Source organism: Parasteatoda tepidariorum, chromosome 10 (genome assembly GCF_982258835.1).
Source record: "Parasteatoda tepidariorum strain Cologne lab strain chromosome 10, Ptep-v5.0, whole genome shotgun sequence".
NCBI classification, from domain to species: domain Eukaryota; kingdom Metazoa; phylum Arthropoda; class Arachnida; order Araneae; family Theridiidae; genus Parasteatoda; species Parasteatoda tepidariorum.
The window spans coordinates 96,679,803-96,696,197 of record NC_141764.1 but is presented as its reverse complement, the minus strand read 5'-3'; the positions used below and the strand labels follow the sequence as shown (position 1 = coordinate 96,696,197).

The 16,395-nt window shown below is 29.9% G+C and overlaps 1 protein-coding gene across 6 annotated transcripts in view; it reads right to left on the bottom strand.

Moving 5' to 3' along the window:
- Window positions 1–15,964, bottom strand: part of LOC107448091 (rab11 family-interacting protein 4B) — a 122,386-nt gene extending 106,422 nt beyond the window's left edge. For 5 of the 6 annotated variants that reach the window (XM_071184313.2, XM_043046504.3, XM_071184314.2 and 2 more), the window contains exon 1: window positions 15,609–15,962. In XM_071184313.2, the coding sequence (XP_071040414.2) occupies window positions 15,609–15,743 (135 nt within the window). In that variant the 5' untranslated portion in view covers window positions 15,744–15,962. Of the gene's footprint in view, window positions 1–15,608 lie in introns of all 6 variants that reach the window. The other variant, XM_043046505.3, reaches the window with a different exon arrangement.
- Between the last annotated feature and the right edge of the window lie 431 nt (window positions 15,965–16,395).

The window sequence follows — 16,395 nt, the reverse complement described above, 5'->3', positions numbered from 1 at the left end:
TGCCATGGTAGGAGATATGGTAAGTGCAACTGTAGTATTACCAGAAAGTACTTTTGCAATGTCCTTGATGCATTCAAAGTCTGTATTTGTATTGATGACGTTTTCACATTTCTTACTTATTCTGTCACCAGCTGGTCCAGGCACAGACATAAGTTCTTAATAGAATTGTCGAAAATTTTTAGTGACTCGGACAAAGACATATTTCTTTTTTCCTTGTGTTCAATAGCTTCAGGGAGCTTCCCAAAATAAGTTGAAATAAAAGTCAGTTCATTTTTTATTTTGGAACTGCTAAGCAGATTTTCACTTTTTCTTATGGATATTTCCTCTTCATCCGAAAAGCTGGTAAGGACTCGAGTAACTTCCTCAAAATTTGTGCAGTAGTATGAGACTGCTGAAATCCATGTTCCCCATCTCGTAAGGATCGGTTTAGGAGGTAATTGAATGTCTAGTGCAATTTCTTTGAGCACTTTAACTCTTGAAGGGGCTTTCACAAATACTTTTTTCACACTAGAAACAAGCGAGTCTACCTCAGGATAGAGACCTCTTACTTCCTCTGCTATCCTGTGCAATGCATGAGCAAGGCACGTTAGATGGATCATATTAGGAAAAAAAACTTTTAAGGCATTTCCAGCTTTTTTCATGTAGGAGGCTACATCTGTAAGAAATAATAGCACTCTTTCATGCTCAGTACCATTTGGCCAAAGTAAAGCCAGTGCATTAGTGAACAACTGTGCAATTGTAGTACTGTTAGTCTTTTGCAACTGTTCAGATGTCAACAAAAAGATTTTATGTTTTTCAAATTAGTCCATAACACCAACAATAACATTCGCAACATATCGTCCAGTTACATCTGTCGTTTCATCTATAGATAGCCATATGTTTTTCGTTCCGATTTCATTTTGAATAGTTCTAAGAACTTCGGTGTAACAGTCATCTAAATAAGTTTTCCTTAAAGTTGATTCACAGGGCACACTTTGATTCGTATATTTTTGCAAAAAAGCTCGTATGCTTTTATTTTCAAGCTTCCACAGCGGAATGCCGGCATCTACAAATGATCTGCATAAATACATCGCAAATTCCGATTTGCGAGAAGATAATTGAAAACAGGTGGGAATCAGAGTCGGTGTTTTCTCAGCTTTTTTTATCTTTTGCTGTTTTATGTTTAGATGTCTACAAGTGCTGAGATATAAAATACTTCTTCTCAAAATTTACTGACTTCTAGCATGCCTTACAAAATAGAATGCTCCCATCAGTAGAAAACACATTCGACCTAAACTCTTTCACAAAACTGTACAGTTTTTTGCTTGTGCAGGCTTTTACTTTAGGCATTTTTGAAATAACTAGTACTAGAAAACTTTTTCGTGCTCCTGCTACAATGTGCTCAACCAGCTTGGTGAATTCGTTTTGTAGATAAGAGAGCATACGAGTTATTCGATGGTGTAGGCTATATGGGCCGTAAGTAAGAATAAATTCTATTGGTTGTAAGTAAAAATAACTCCTATTGACTGTAAGTAAAAATAACTCCAATCTTTTCACTCCCTTTCTCTCTCTCCTTGCAAAGCGCATCGGGCGAAGGTGACGCCACGTTTTCTGACGCCACGACGAAGGTGACGCCACGAAGAGACGGAGAGGAAATATTAATAAGACCAAAGGAATAAGTCCTAATTTCTATAAATGCATTACAATACGTCGGATGACAGTCAACCATTTCTGTACTTCAAAATTTCTTCATTTTGTGTTTATGTTCGGTCAAAAGCACAAAAAGCTTTGCAGAAAAATTTTAAATTTGACAGAAATAGGCATTTATGAACAAAAGGAAAGAAAAAGGCATTTTCAGAAGAAAACGTTTAAAAAAAGCAGAAAATGGCATTTATGGCATTTTGCCTGAACTTCCGGGCTCTAGTGATAAGAAAAGGCATAAAATCGTCTTTTATTTCGGACATAGCTAAACATAAAACAAATTTAAATTGCGTGAAAATAGATAAATTAGCAGTAAATGTAAGATTAAAAAAAATGGACACGGCTACAAAACGTGCTTAAGAAAATCGACAATCGAATGTGTGGGATGGCACAGGGGATAGAGCCTTCCTATTAGGCAGGGGTCTGTCCAGACATTTTGTGAAAGGTCTGTTTTTCGTGAAATTGTGAAAAAATTACTCACATTCTTTCAATCAGGGTCCGCTCTTATGAATTTGTGCAAATAGGGTCCGTTATTGCAAAAAAAAAAACTTTTTCAAGGAGTTTTTAAATTGTAAAGACATACATGATAATGCTCAACACTGTAAAATTATAATTAAAAAAATTAAATTTAAAAAAATAAACAACAATTGCTGCTTCTAAATTAGAGATGCAACATACAAATATTTGGTATTTAGCCTATACTGCTGAAAGCAGAATATTCATTTCGGACGAATAAAGGAAGATGTGTCTGCCGAAGACAAAACTTAATTCGTTTACATCCATCTTTCCTGTTTTCTGCCCTGGAAAGGGTTTATTCGATTGACAAAATAATCATGAAGATAAACATATTTTTGAAGGGTCCGTTTTTAAGTTAAAATATTCTGTGAAGGGTCCGTTTTTAAGTTAAAATATTCTGTGAAGGGTCCGTTTTTAAGTTAAAATATTCTGTGAAGGGTCCGTTTTTAAGTTAAAATATTTTGTGAAGGGTCCGTTTTTATGGAAAGATATTTTGTGAAGGGTCCGTTAACGGATCCAAATTTCTTCTAAACAGACCCCTGCTATTAGGTGACCCGCGTTCGAATTCCAGCAACGGCTGGTCGGTACGAATTCTGCATCCGACTTGGACGGACCACAGTGCTGACATGAAATATTTTCAGTGGTACAGATCATGGGTCCGTGAGAGGTTTTCGCGGTTTCCATGTAACGCAAATGCGGGTTAGTTCCAGCAAAAAGTCCTCCACGAATGCAAATTTACGCTTTTTCCTACCAATGCAAACGCGATTTCAAATTACACGTTGCGATTCCTATTTACGAGATTTAAGAACACACTGTTTCGCATTTTCACGATTTTATATCAAATATAACGTTTCGTATTCACGCGATTTAAAAGCTACTATTATGATTCGTTTTCAGGTGGCTTAAAAATTATACAACGGAATTCGTATCAACGCGATTTTAAAATCAAGCACTGAGACTCAAGCACAGAGATTCATATTCACACAATTTAATTAAATAAAATATCGCAACGATATTTTTAATGCTTCCTTACATAAAAAATGCTTCCCTACATAATTTTTTTTTCCTGCTCAAATTTCAGGTTTTGTTTCAAATATTTAAAAATTGTTTTTGTGCATAAAATTTTTGATTTTTATTTCCAGCTTACCAAACTCGTACATGTGCTATAAATCAATATAAAATTCTATAAAAATAATTTTTTTTTAAACCGTGATTTTCAAACAAATCTTGTCAAGAGTTAATCAATGCGTGCAGAAAGTTTTTTAATTGAGATTTTGTATTCGAAGAAAAGTTTTTCATTTTATCTAAGTTTTGATATGGACGTCAAGCTCATTAATCATAATACTTCAACAATAATATTCGTTTGTGCTTTTTTAAATAAATGTCTGAAAAACCTAAGTAATCAGACTCAGTGCAACTGACAGATTAACGTCGATTTTGTGCAGTTGACTTATCTTTCTCTGAATCTCTTCGTTTTTTTAAATCAAAGGTACAGATAAACCTTGTTTTTAATTTTTTTTTTTTCGTTAGGTACGTTACAATTTTTAACAACACTTTACACAAGTTAAAAAATTTTTACTGTAAATTGCAAAATATATCAATGTATCGTATTCTGATAAAAAAAAATTTTTTTTGATAATCAAAATTAAGAAAACGCGTTCAAATATATTAAACATTTTAGTCTCCTATTCACTGTCACTCGTCAACCCCCACGATCGTTTTGCAAATAATATTTTTTATTTATTTTTTGGCGAAAAACAGATTTGTAAAACAAAATCAAAATTATTCAATTAATAGATCACAAAATTTTTATTTAATTTTTATTAAATTATTACGATACATTAATACTTTTTCCTCTGTGATAAATAGCTTACAGTAAAAATGTAAACTTGCGGAAAATGTGAGAACTAATTGTAACGTATTTAAAAAATAAGAAAACAAGGTGTATCGACAATTGTTTTCTTCAATGATTCATAGTCAAAAAGAAGAATTTTTTTCCCCTGACTTTCCCTGTCAATTTACATTTAAAAAAAATCGAAAATTTAATGAATTTATATTTAATATGTGAGTTAAATTACTTTTAAAGACTAGACAATTCATTAAAAAAAATGAAAACTAAATTCAACAAGTACCTCAGAGTGAATGATTAAACTTAATTATTTAAATAATCTGATTTTCTGAAGAAAAAATTTATCGATTTAAAAATTTTATGTAAAAATCAACGATTTAGACAATTTGTTAGGTTTTAAATTTTTAGCAGTGAGAAAAAAAATATATTATCTTTATAAAATAATACAAAAAATTCAAGTTTCTCTAACTAAAACAGCATTTTTAAATGTATAACATTTACTTTAAGCATTGGCACTTAGAATTCACAATAAACAGATATGCAAACATTTCGGCTACTTGATCTTAGAAAAGCTCAGGTTTCTAATTGACCGTATTTTAGATTGCCGCGTTTTAATAAAAAAAAAATTATCAGGAGCTTTAAAAAATCTTTCTTAATTCTTCTAAATCAAAATCTTAATCTAAAGTCTTAATTCTTCTTTAATACCGAAAATCTCTGATGTCAATATAACACTTAAAGATGTTAAGTAAAATAAGCAGGAAAGGAACACAGTATACATAAAGTCATATTACAAATGTAAGTTAGCGAATGGACCTTGTTAAATTTGCATTAAGTACAGAATTCAGGGGTCTGTTTAGAAGAAATTTGGGTCCGTTAACGGACCCTTCGCAAAATATCTTTTCATAAAAACGGACCCTTCACAAAATATTTTAACTTAAAAACGGACCCTTCACAAAATGATTTTTCTTTTAATCGGACCCTTCACAAATTTGTTTATCTTCATTATTATTTTGTTAATCGAATAAACCCTTTCCAGGACAGAAAACAGATGGATGTAAACGAATTAAGTTTTGTCTTCGGCAGACGATTCTTCCATTATTCGTCCGAAATTAATATTCTGCGTTCAGCAGTATAGGCTAAATACCAAATATTTGTATGTTGCATCTCTAATTTAGAAGGAGCAATTGTTGTTTATTTTTTAAAATTTAATTTTTTTAATTACAATTTTACAGTGTTGAGCATAATCTTGTATGTCTATACAATTTAAAAACTCCTTGAAAAATTTTTTTTTTGCAATAACGGACCCTATTTGCACAAATTCATAAAAACGGACCCTGGTTGAAAGAATGTGAGTAATTTTTTCACAATTTCACGAAAAACGGACCTTTCACAAAATGTCTGGACAGACACCTGGAATTGTTAATTCAATACAACCAGCGTAGGTGTATACTCAAATATGAAAAAATTACAAAGCTGAGAAATTCATTAAGTAAATTTTAAAAAAAACTTTGGTTTAAAAAAATGCCTACTTCATTTAAAAATTTAATATTTTACTATAATCTGTAAATAGTTAAATATTTCTTTAATCAAATAATTAAGAAAAAAGAAATACTTAATAGCAAACAATAATCAATATTCCGCATAAAAAAAAAAGATAGAGAGAGAATACATAGAAGTTCACTTAACATTTGCCAGAAAACTGTATACAAATCGAAACGTAAAAATAAATATGTCTTATACACTAATAGTTTATAAAATTGAGTTATATTTGAGAGTCAATGTAATACAATCAAATGTGAATACAGGCTTAAAAATACAAACGATGTGTCACATGCTTATTAGCAAACGATAAATATGTTCCATAAAAAAACGGACACAGATGATCTCTTTACTGTTACCAGAAAATTGAATACAAATCGAAACGTATAAATAAATACGTCTGGTTAAAAAAGAAACTAATGGACAAACTTAAAGAGACAGGCACATGGTTGGCCATGCATTTTAAAAATCCTTGCTTTGGAAATGGTCCAAGAAGACCCAGAAGTTGGAAAAAGTCAACGTCGCGGAAAGCTGAAAGGATTCAATATGATTTAGAACTGCTCCAAGCACTTTTTTTTCTTCCTTTTTCTGGAAGAAACGTGACTGCTGGAAACAATGACAGAGACCCGAATTGTTTTTGTAACCATAAAAATTGTAGGTTTTGTTGTAAACAGTACCTCTGCACAGTTCGTTCCCCTGATTTTTTTTTCTTTTTTAAATTTGATACCGGATAAGAAATGACATTCACAGCATGATTTAAACGATTTGAATGAAATCATTTTTAGAAAGATCACTGATTTAAAATATTTACAGTAGAAAAATATATGGTCAGGATATAATAAGCATTAATTCCCATATAGCCTGACATATTTGTCAACAAATAGGGTGAAGCGAGAAATCATAAAATATTATGAATTTAGTAACAATACTTCAAAAGGCATATCATGCGCAAAACAAAGTATCATTCTTGGACAACGCGATAATTATCGAATACGATAACGCCACGAATATTAGCGATAATGATGATTTTTAAATGCAATGTTATCGCAAACATTGATAAATCTCATTGGGTAATAAAAACATAAACAAATGATACTAACACCATATAATGAGTATTATAATCATATAGGACTCCATTAGATCCAGCAATCTTCAAACACTTGACGATCAGGGGTGATTGTGAGCCCAAGTCAAATTTCCGGAAAATTTGACTTGACGGAAAAATGAGTAATGGAAAAAAATTTAAACAAGGTTTTTTTCCTTTTTCTCAATCTTTCTTAGTTTACTTAAAATATATTTAAAATTTTACACATACTTATACCAATTACACATACCTATGATAACCTGGAGAAGTAATTGAAATTTACAAATGTCTTTTTTCTTGGGTTTATGGTTATAATAACTACTTATTGATAAAAAAATTAATATTAATCTTGAATATAAAGCTTATAAAGTATCTGCCTCTCCCTTACAAACAAATAAAAAATACTGCGTTAAGATCCACCTTTCAAAATTTGATTTCCGGAAACTTTTGTGATCAGTGATTTTTTGAAACGTCTGGACCTTCGATCTCCGAATCACGGTTAGCGAAAAGTCCGGAAATCCGGATTTTTTCCGGAGCACAATCAGCCCTGCCGTTACTTCATAATCATTCTGTACATAGCATCAAAAAGTTAGAACTTCCCCTACAATAACAAGAATTTATTTCTCAGAAAAAAAAATTATTTCCTACTGTAAAAGAAAGGTCACCTGATGCGGAAACAAAAAATAAGTTGGTTACTTTGTGAGGTAGAATTTATTTTAGAGAGAAATAGCAAACAAAAGGTCAACTAGAACAACAACAAAATGGATTCATTTTTACGTCAAGGATGATTCTTAAATCCATAATTGAGGGGATGGGGGAGAGAAAGCTATTTTAACAACAATGCAAATCGTGCAAACGTTTTCAAATAACACGAAAGCCCTTCGATAACATCATATTCTTGGAAATATCTTTTTGTCGGAACTATTTGAAAGAAAGATCAGATTAGGTCAGTTCGAATTTTCGTAAACTTTCATTGCAAAATTTTAGAAGACCACAGGTTTACATTTGAGATTTAAAGCTATTAAGTTATGAGATCGCTTAACATAAATGGTTTAATTGAGGATTTCATAATTTTAATTCTGCTTTTCGAAGGTTCCTGCCAGCAAATGAATTCTATATTGATAATTATAGTAACAATTCACTGTTTTTTCTGTCTATGCTGCTAATAAAAATAAATGGGGCCAAATGTCACAATAAAGTCAGCAGTTTTTTTTTTTTTTAATCAAATGCAACTGTGATGAAAAAAATTTAATAAATGGAAATTTATCCAAGCTAAAATATGTAAACTCATGAAAATATGCAAAAAGTTTGAATTTTTGATTGAGATAGTAAGACTGTCCTTCGATTTTTGCTATCTCTTATTTTGAGTTTTTTATTTTAAAAAAATTAATGTTTTTTATGCTGAAAAGGCATTTTAAAAGTAAGTAAGCATTTGAAGTTTATGCATGGATGTATGCCACAAAATTTTAAATTTGAAAAAATTTAAAAAAAAATTTAAAAAAAAAAAAAACGAAGAGAGTTGCTAATATTTTTAATGGCTATCAGAAATTTCTGCTGGCTACCAATATTTTTTTAATTCTTTTAGCCCTGGTCATACATATTCTTAATTACTTTTATATCCTGTTTTACTTTACTTTAATGAAATCAGATAAACAAAGCCAACTAAATCACGATATGTTGCTGAAAAGTAAGTATATAAAAACAATAAAAGTCCAAAAGTAATAGAATATTAGTAACGCATAAAATGGTACTTCATACATAACTATTAGTAAAGTCACATAACTTTAATAAGCTATAATGAAATGAACTGGGTTCAAATCCGAGTGACGGCTGGTCGATATAAACTCCGAACCCGGTTCGCACCGACAATAGTGCTGATGTAAAATATCCTCAGTGGTAGACGGATCATGGGTTGGAGTTCCCTTGCTGTCAGACTAATTGCGGGTGGTTTTCCTCTCCAAGCAAAGCAAATACTGGTACGTTTCATTGAAAAGGTCTCCACGGAGGTAAAATTTCTCCCAATACTGGATCCAGGAATTTCCTTGTCTTCTGGATTGGGTTCAAATTACACGATTCGCACAGACCGACCACAGTACAAACGTAAAATATCCTCAGTGGTAGACGGATCATGGGATGTTTTCATTTTTTTCCTCTTCATGTAACGCTCATGCGGGTTAGTTCCATCAAAAAGTCCTCCGCGAAGGTAAAATTTCTCCCAATACTTGATCTAGGAGTTCCTTGTCTTCTGGATTGCGTTCAAATTACAAGGCTACGGAGTTTAACATTGATAGCCGTAAACCTAAAAAATTGGGTCGACTTTTTAACGACGGTTATAAAATAATATAAATAAATTATATAGTAAATCCATCCGGTCGAGAATCGGTAACATTTTTAATGATCGAGAAAAACAGGCCAATCATAGAAAAGTTGAGAAAATGGAATTTTAGTCAAATCTGGGAGAAAATAATAATAATACTTCATGAAATCACACGAACGCGAAAATATTACCCGCATGACACACTTCTAAAAACTTGAAACATTTTTCATTCAGGTTGAGAAAAAAAAAAGTTTTATTTCAATGACATCCTTGCCTGAGGCAAAATCAACTATTTAACTCGCCCCCGATTTTTAAAGAATTGAAAAAACTGCCACCAAAACAAAGTAAAACATATCTATCAAATACTAACATTACAACAACGAAATATAAATTTCACTATCTGGGTCTTCTGCTATTAGATGCACCAAATTTATTATTATATATTGCATAGATTCGAATCAACTTATGAACCGCAACTAACGACAAGAGCTTTGATGTTCAAATGAAGCGTGGGATTTGGAAAAATAATAACGGCAAATAAGCCTGTTTAAATGATTCACCAAGGTGAATAATGCTAAGTAGTGAGGTATATGTTGGAGGAAAAAAAACAGCCGCATTCAAAAATTAACGTCAATCACTGCCAGATGCACAAGCATTTGCAAACACGCGAAGCCCCAATTTAAAAAAGATTGGCAGAAAAAATAAATCAGTTATTTTGGCTGATAAGTTTGTTTATACAGCAATTTTACAGGAAAACAATGGTCCAATTATACAGTCTGAAAAAATTAAAGAGAGATTATTTTTTTTTTATCTTTTGATCATGGACTTAAAATCTTTATCCAAAAAAGAAATAGTCTTCATAATTTAATAGTAAAAATTGCGTCACAAAATCATGCGACTTGCTTGTAATAATATACATTAGAAAGAAAAGAATTTGTTACAGAATCCGCAGTACATAGGATTGAATATATGGCGTAACTTAATAATTTCAAAATTCTAGTTGCTTATATTTAATACAATGTACGAATTACATCAAATTAAAATTATGAAACTACAGGGCAGTCCTTACGCAGAAGCGAGCATTTTCAAATCATCTATTACAGCCATGTAAAAGAAATCATACGACTTACACGTCACAAAATCATAGGACTTGCTTACAATAATATGCATTAAAAAGAAGAAGAAAAATGTTACAGCATCCCCCTTACATAGGATTGAATAAATGGTGAAACTTACATATTTAAAATTCTATTTGCTTATATTTAATACAATGTTGCTTACTTAATTACTTACATAAAACTATAAAATTGCAGTGCACTGCATGCAGTCCTTACGCAGTAGCGAGCATTTTCAAATTATATAACATAGCTATGTAAATAACTTAAGTATCATTTGACAGTGTCTGATTCATTAGAACTAAGAGGCCTAGCACCCCCTTATTGCTACAAATATATATATATATATATATATATATATATATATATATATATTTAACCTTTTTTCTTAAGAAATGTCTATTAGAATAATGAGTTAACAAAAATTGCAATAAATATAAGATCAAAATTACTAAAATATCGTAATTTACTTACGTTGAAAATAATTTAAAGGCACTTATTAAGTAACAAGTAATTTTTTTTTTTTTTAAATTTATGACTAGGGGCCCCTCATTTCTAGATCAGGCCTAGATCATTTACCATGTTTTATTTTTACTGTCTATATAAAACTAATTGCCACACACGAAACCTAATTACAGAAGGCAACAGTCTTGACCACAGGACACAACTGGCCAATAAATCAGCAAAATATTGAGAGTTGCTGCCGTTTTTTGCTTGCAATGGAAAGAAAGCTCAGAGGTATTTCTTTCAGAAATATGCAGGCATAGATTAATAGTTAAGCCAATATCGACCTATATACTGCCAATATAGCTTATAGCGGCTGAATAAGGAATTTAAAATATCGGGTGAATCTAACAATTCCATATAGGACCGATATAGGTTGTAAACAGTCTGTAAAATATCAGGTGAAACTAACAATTCTTTATAGGACCGATATTGGTTGTAAAGTGTCTGTAAAATATCAGGTGAAACTAACAATTCTATATAGGACCGATATTGGTTGTAAAGTGTCAGCAAAATATCAGGTGAAACTAACAATTCTATAAAGGACCGATATTGGTTTGTAAAGTGTCTGCAAAATATCAGGTGAAACTAACAATACTATATAGGACCGATATTGGTTGTAAAGTGTCTGTAAAATATCAGGTGAATCTAACAATTCTATATAGGACCGATATTGGTTGAATCAGGTCATATCGGGTGAATCAGACCATTCTACACAGGGCCCATATTGGAAAATATCGCTTATTTAGGCAGGATTTGTGAATATTGGACATTGGACCAATGATGGGTCAAGTTATTTTGCTACTAGGGCAGTTATTTAATTAAAAATGTTTTAAAATTGACATTGCATTCAAATGAAAACTGAGTCTACTTTGAGATTCACATGAATAAAGCACCATTCTATTCACGTTGTAATTTTTGTGGCCATAATAAATAACGGCCATTTGTAATCTTATTGATCCAAGATTCGTGAATATTGGTTTAATGAGGGCCCAAGTTATTATGCTGCTAGGGCATCCACGAAACGTAACACAATAGACCAGATGTTCGTATCCATATCATTTGGAAACTCTACGCAAATTCGTTTTGAGACACAGAAGACTACTGTGTCTCGAAATGAACAAAAGAGTAGAGTTTTGTTCAGTACTAAAATTAATGAGAGTATTGTTTTTCCTTGATGGCCTCGATTTAGCAGCAAAAATAAGCTAGAGAAAAAATTTTAAGTAAAATTGTCTCCAGCTCAGCGCATAAATTTTTTTTTAAATATGAAACTTTTTAAAATTGTAAAACTCACGACACTATTTCACCAATTTCGTTCACATTCTGCATTTTGAAATTACATATTTTAAAAAGTAAAATGGTACACCTTTCAAAATTCTTTCGGCTTTATCATTAAACAAAATAAAAAAATCATCATCAAAAAGTATTTTTTGCATGGAAATTATTTTTAAATAAACCATTTTTTTAATTGTCGTGCAAAAATAGTTCGATTCGCTTAAAAAGCTCTTCGAGCAATAGCAAATTTAAAACAAATTAATATTTTCTTAAAAATAAATTAAAATAAGCATTAATTTGAAGAAAAAAAAGATATTCTAAATCAGAGAATGAACATTTATGTGTTTGATTTTGTAATTTAAAATATCGTGTGCAATAATTAATTAGCATGCTTAAGATTATCCCCTTTTAAATTGAGCATTAGTAGTGAAAATTCGATCATTATATCAAACGTTATTTAAAGTTGTTTTTTTTTCCTGCATAGGTTATTAGTTTTAAAGTAAGATGGAAATTAGTTGAACATGAAAGTAAAGATAAGATTTTTTTTTTTTTTTTAAATAAATGGAGTAGGTCTACTATTCAAATGAAGCCTTCATCTATCCTCAAAAAATAAGTTCTGATAACAAAATTTTTGTCTTAATTCATGTAATTGAACTCACTTGTGTTGATCAGCAATTTTTAGATCAACTTTCAATATACTTAAATCTTTGCTATTTGGGCTGACTAATTGAAATGAATGTCAAGATTAAATTTGTTTTCAAATATTATATCTACTAATTGTTAAAAGAGTTATGAAAACTGATAAATAATTCTTTAAAATTATTGAGAAGTACTTTGATATTGCGCATCATAACACTGCAATTTGAGACATTTATTATTTCAAAGAGTTTATTTTCACATCCATGAAATACCCAAATCAAAAACATCTTTTTTTTCCCCCTCAAACTGCCCAGGTGAATAAAACCAACTGATTGCTAATGAGGAGCCAACAATATCTATTCAGGCAGTAGAGTAGCTGATGCTCTAAAGCTGAAATTATTGAGCTAACTTGAAATATGCTCAAAACTACACAACATTTTTGAAATACGCAATATTTTCCTTAAAAATTTTAATAGGTAGAATGCACTTTAACAAGATATGTTAAAATAAACTTATATCTTTTTCATAATATTTTTAAGGACCAAGATGTAAGTAAGGTAAAAAAAAATATATAACTAATATATTAGTTACATAATAATATATTTTAATATATAACTCTTAAAAAGTACACTTTACATGTTATATGGTTCTGACATCCTTGAAAATAAGTATATAAATCACATTAAATCATCATTATGAAAGCATAATTAAAAAATATATACCTATTGGGAGTATATTCATGTATGTTAGTTACGCATGTGTTTATGTACTAAATTCCATGTGTGTATTTAAAAAAAAATTTAGATAAAGCTACTGGGTTAAAAAAAAAAACAGCAGGTAATTCAAACTGTAACTGTATTCAAATTAAATGGCACAATCTCATTAAAATTATAATCTTAAATAAACAAATGCAATTTATTAACTGATTAGCTAACTTACAACTACAAAATGATTGCTAAATATTTATTGCAATCTTCCATTAATTTATCAACAAAAACAATAGGTAAATCAACCTAACTGATATGAAACAATTGTGAGATAGATCAAAAATATTAACCAGATAAACTTTTGATAGTGCATGGCTTTTTTTATGAGATACATAAAATATGAATATGTGATAAGAAAAATTTTCTATGACAGAAATGAAATGACACAGGGGTGGTGTAAAAAGAACTTTTAAATTTTGGTTGCACCTACACATTGAAATAAGAGAGCACAAATGAATCATTAAACAAATGGAGTCTGTGATGATGTTTTGTATTCTATAGCAATTTAAAGAGATACATGTTTTTATGCCTTCAGTCTGATTCATTTAATACATTTCTATACAAATATTCCATTCATACTGGTAAGAATGAAATAAATTATAAGAAAATATGTTCCAAAACTTGTGACTTTATTGGCCAATAACTAATTCACAGCCATTAAAAATCACTATTCTTTATCTGTGTATAAAAAAACCTGGAAAAAGAAATTATAACAAAATTGCTCAGCACTCACCATAAAATTTAAAAACAATGTTTGTTTTTTTTTAAAAATATATATAATTAGATGTAAGAAACATTTACTACTTTCTATTTATTTTATTACTCAGCTTAGAAAATACAAAATTTAATGAAAATAACTTCATTTTGCCAGTTTATTAAAATAAAATAAAAAATTTCAATAATCTTTGAAAAATATATAGAATTTCGTTGCCAAAAGTTTGAAATAGTTGTGTTAAAATTATTAATATTTGAAGTATGTACTTTCCCAATTTAAATTTTTTTAAATATATTTATTGCTTTCGATGAATATTTTGAAAAAGCATATTTTTGACAGCTTATCATTAACAAATGTATGTCTTTGAAACAATATTGAATTTCATAGGCAGTACTTAAGATTGAAATGGTTCTATTAAAATTATGAAATAATTTGCTACTTCCAACTTTCTTAACACCACTTTTTTCACTATCACTGGGAGGAGATTCATTTATTATTATTATTTTTATCTAATTTAAAGTTTTACTCAGTAAAAAAACACTATAAAAGCAACATATCTTTGGAGCTTATTGAAAACAGTGAAGAAATACATACAATAATCTTTTAAAATAGCACATTGAATGTCATTGTCAAAATTTAAGTTGGCAATGGGTACATAATACTTCCATAATTTTTCATTTCAACTATACTAATATTTTTGGCTAAAATCAGGACTAAGAAGCATGTTCTATTTCAGTACTATTATTTTATTGCTACTAATTAAAAGATTTGAGAGTAACACATGTTTAACAGCTTTACAAAAGATACAAGAGTAAAAAATCTTTGAAACAGCACTGCCTCCATTCTGGAAAATTAAGTTTGAAATAAGCATGTTGACTTGATGATTTTCAATTTCAACTCTACTAGTTTTTTACTGAAACCAGGACAAAGAATCATGTTCCATTTTATTAATATTTTATCACTTCTAGTTCACAAGAAACTTAGATTTCAAAAAAATTTTCACAACTTATCAAAAGTTGTGTAGTAATCATTTCAAGAGCATTGATTTCACTTTCGAATACTGAGTTTAAAATGTGACAGGACAAAGAATTATGCTCTAGTTTACTATCTTTTATTGCTTCTTGTTTACAAGAAACTTCGATAGTAATATATTTTTTAACAACTTATAAAAAGATGTGTAGTAATCGTTGAAACAGCACTGATTTTCTTTTTAAAAAATTAAGTTTGAAATGGGCGTAAACATATTTAAGAATATAAAATTTTTAAAATTATATGAAACATAAAATTTTCTATTCCACAATGTGGCTACCTTTTCCAAAGAAACTTAAAGTTAACCATATTCCAAATCTCGGCATAAATAAGTTACTATACGAATAATAAAAATCAAATAATAGAGTTTTAGGGTTTGAATTCCATCGACCTGACAGAAGACCGAATATATTTTCCATCTTTTTTTTACGGAAAACTTGGAGGGAAAAAAAGCACATTTTTGACAGGTGACCGGATGTTATGGAATGTCAAAACAACTCCATACCTGATTTTCCTATTAAAAGAAATAAACGCGTAAAAATGTATTTCGTATTTTAACAAATCTGAACTATTACATACCTCTTCACTTCCACCAAAGTGTTTTCGAACAATGTCCCGTAATTGATTTACAGAAATAATCCCACATTTTAATTCATCACATAGATCAAAAACTTCTCGGAGTTGTTTCACTAATTCCTCGTCGGCACTGGCCATTTGTTAAGCATGGTTTTTAGCACATTCTTCAAAAATTAACTTTAAAAAAATTGCAGACAAATTCAACAGAAAAACACTGAAACACACACAATCAAAACATAAACAAAGCTTATGGACGGATATTTACAGAACTCAACTAAAATCTACCTGGCTTGACGGCTAATACATCACTACTTATTCTCTGAAAGCGTTCTTCGCTCGCTTGCTTGCTGCTCCGTTGCGTTTTTTTCCAGGCAGGTTTGCTATATTTTCTACATTTCGCCAATTTTGGCGAAAAACACTAATCTTTTATTAAATGTTTTCTCCACAATAAAAAATTTTAAAAATTATAAGGAAAAAAAGCTAACTGTTCATAAAAAACTTTGGATAGTATTATTTTATTAAAAAAAATTCATAATGTATTTATATAACGCATAAAAAAGTTATGACTTATATTTTATTAAACATTTAAAAAGTGACTATCAATTACACTTACAACATTTTTTTTAAGAAAAAGTATAATCATTCATTTTACGGATGCTTTACATACTCATTAAACTTGTAATCAATAGTTTACCTTCAAAAAATTAGATAAACTGCTTAATTTTTTTCAATTTTTTTAAAAATTTAAAGAATTAAAAATTTTTCAATCTTTAAGGCTTTTTCATTTTGA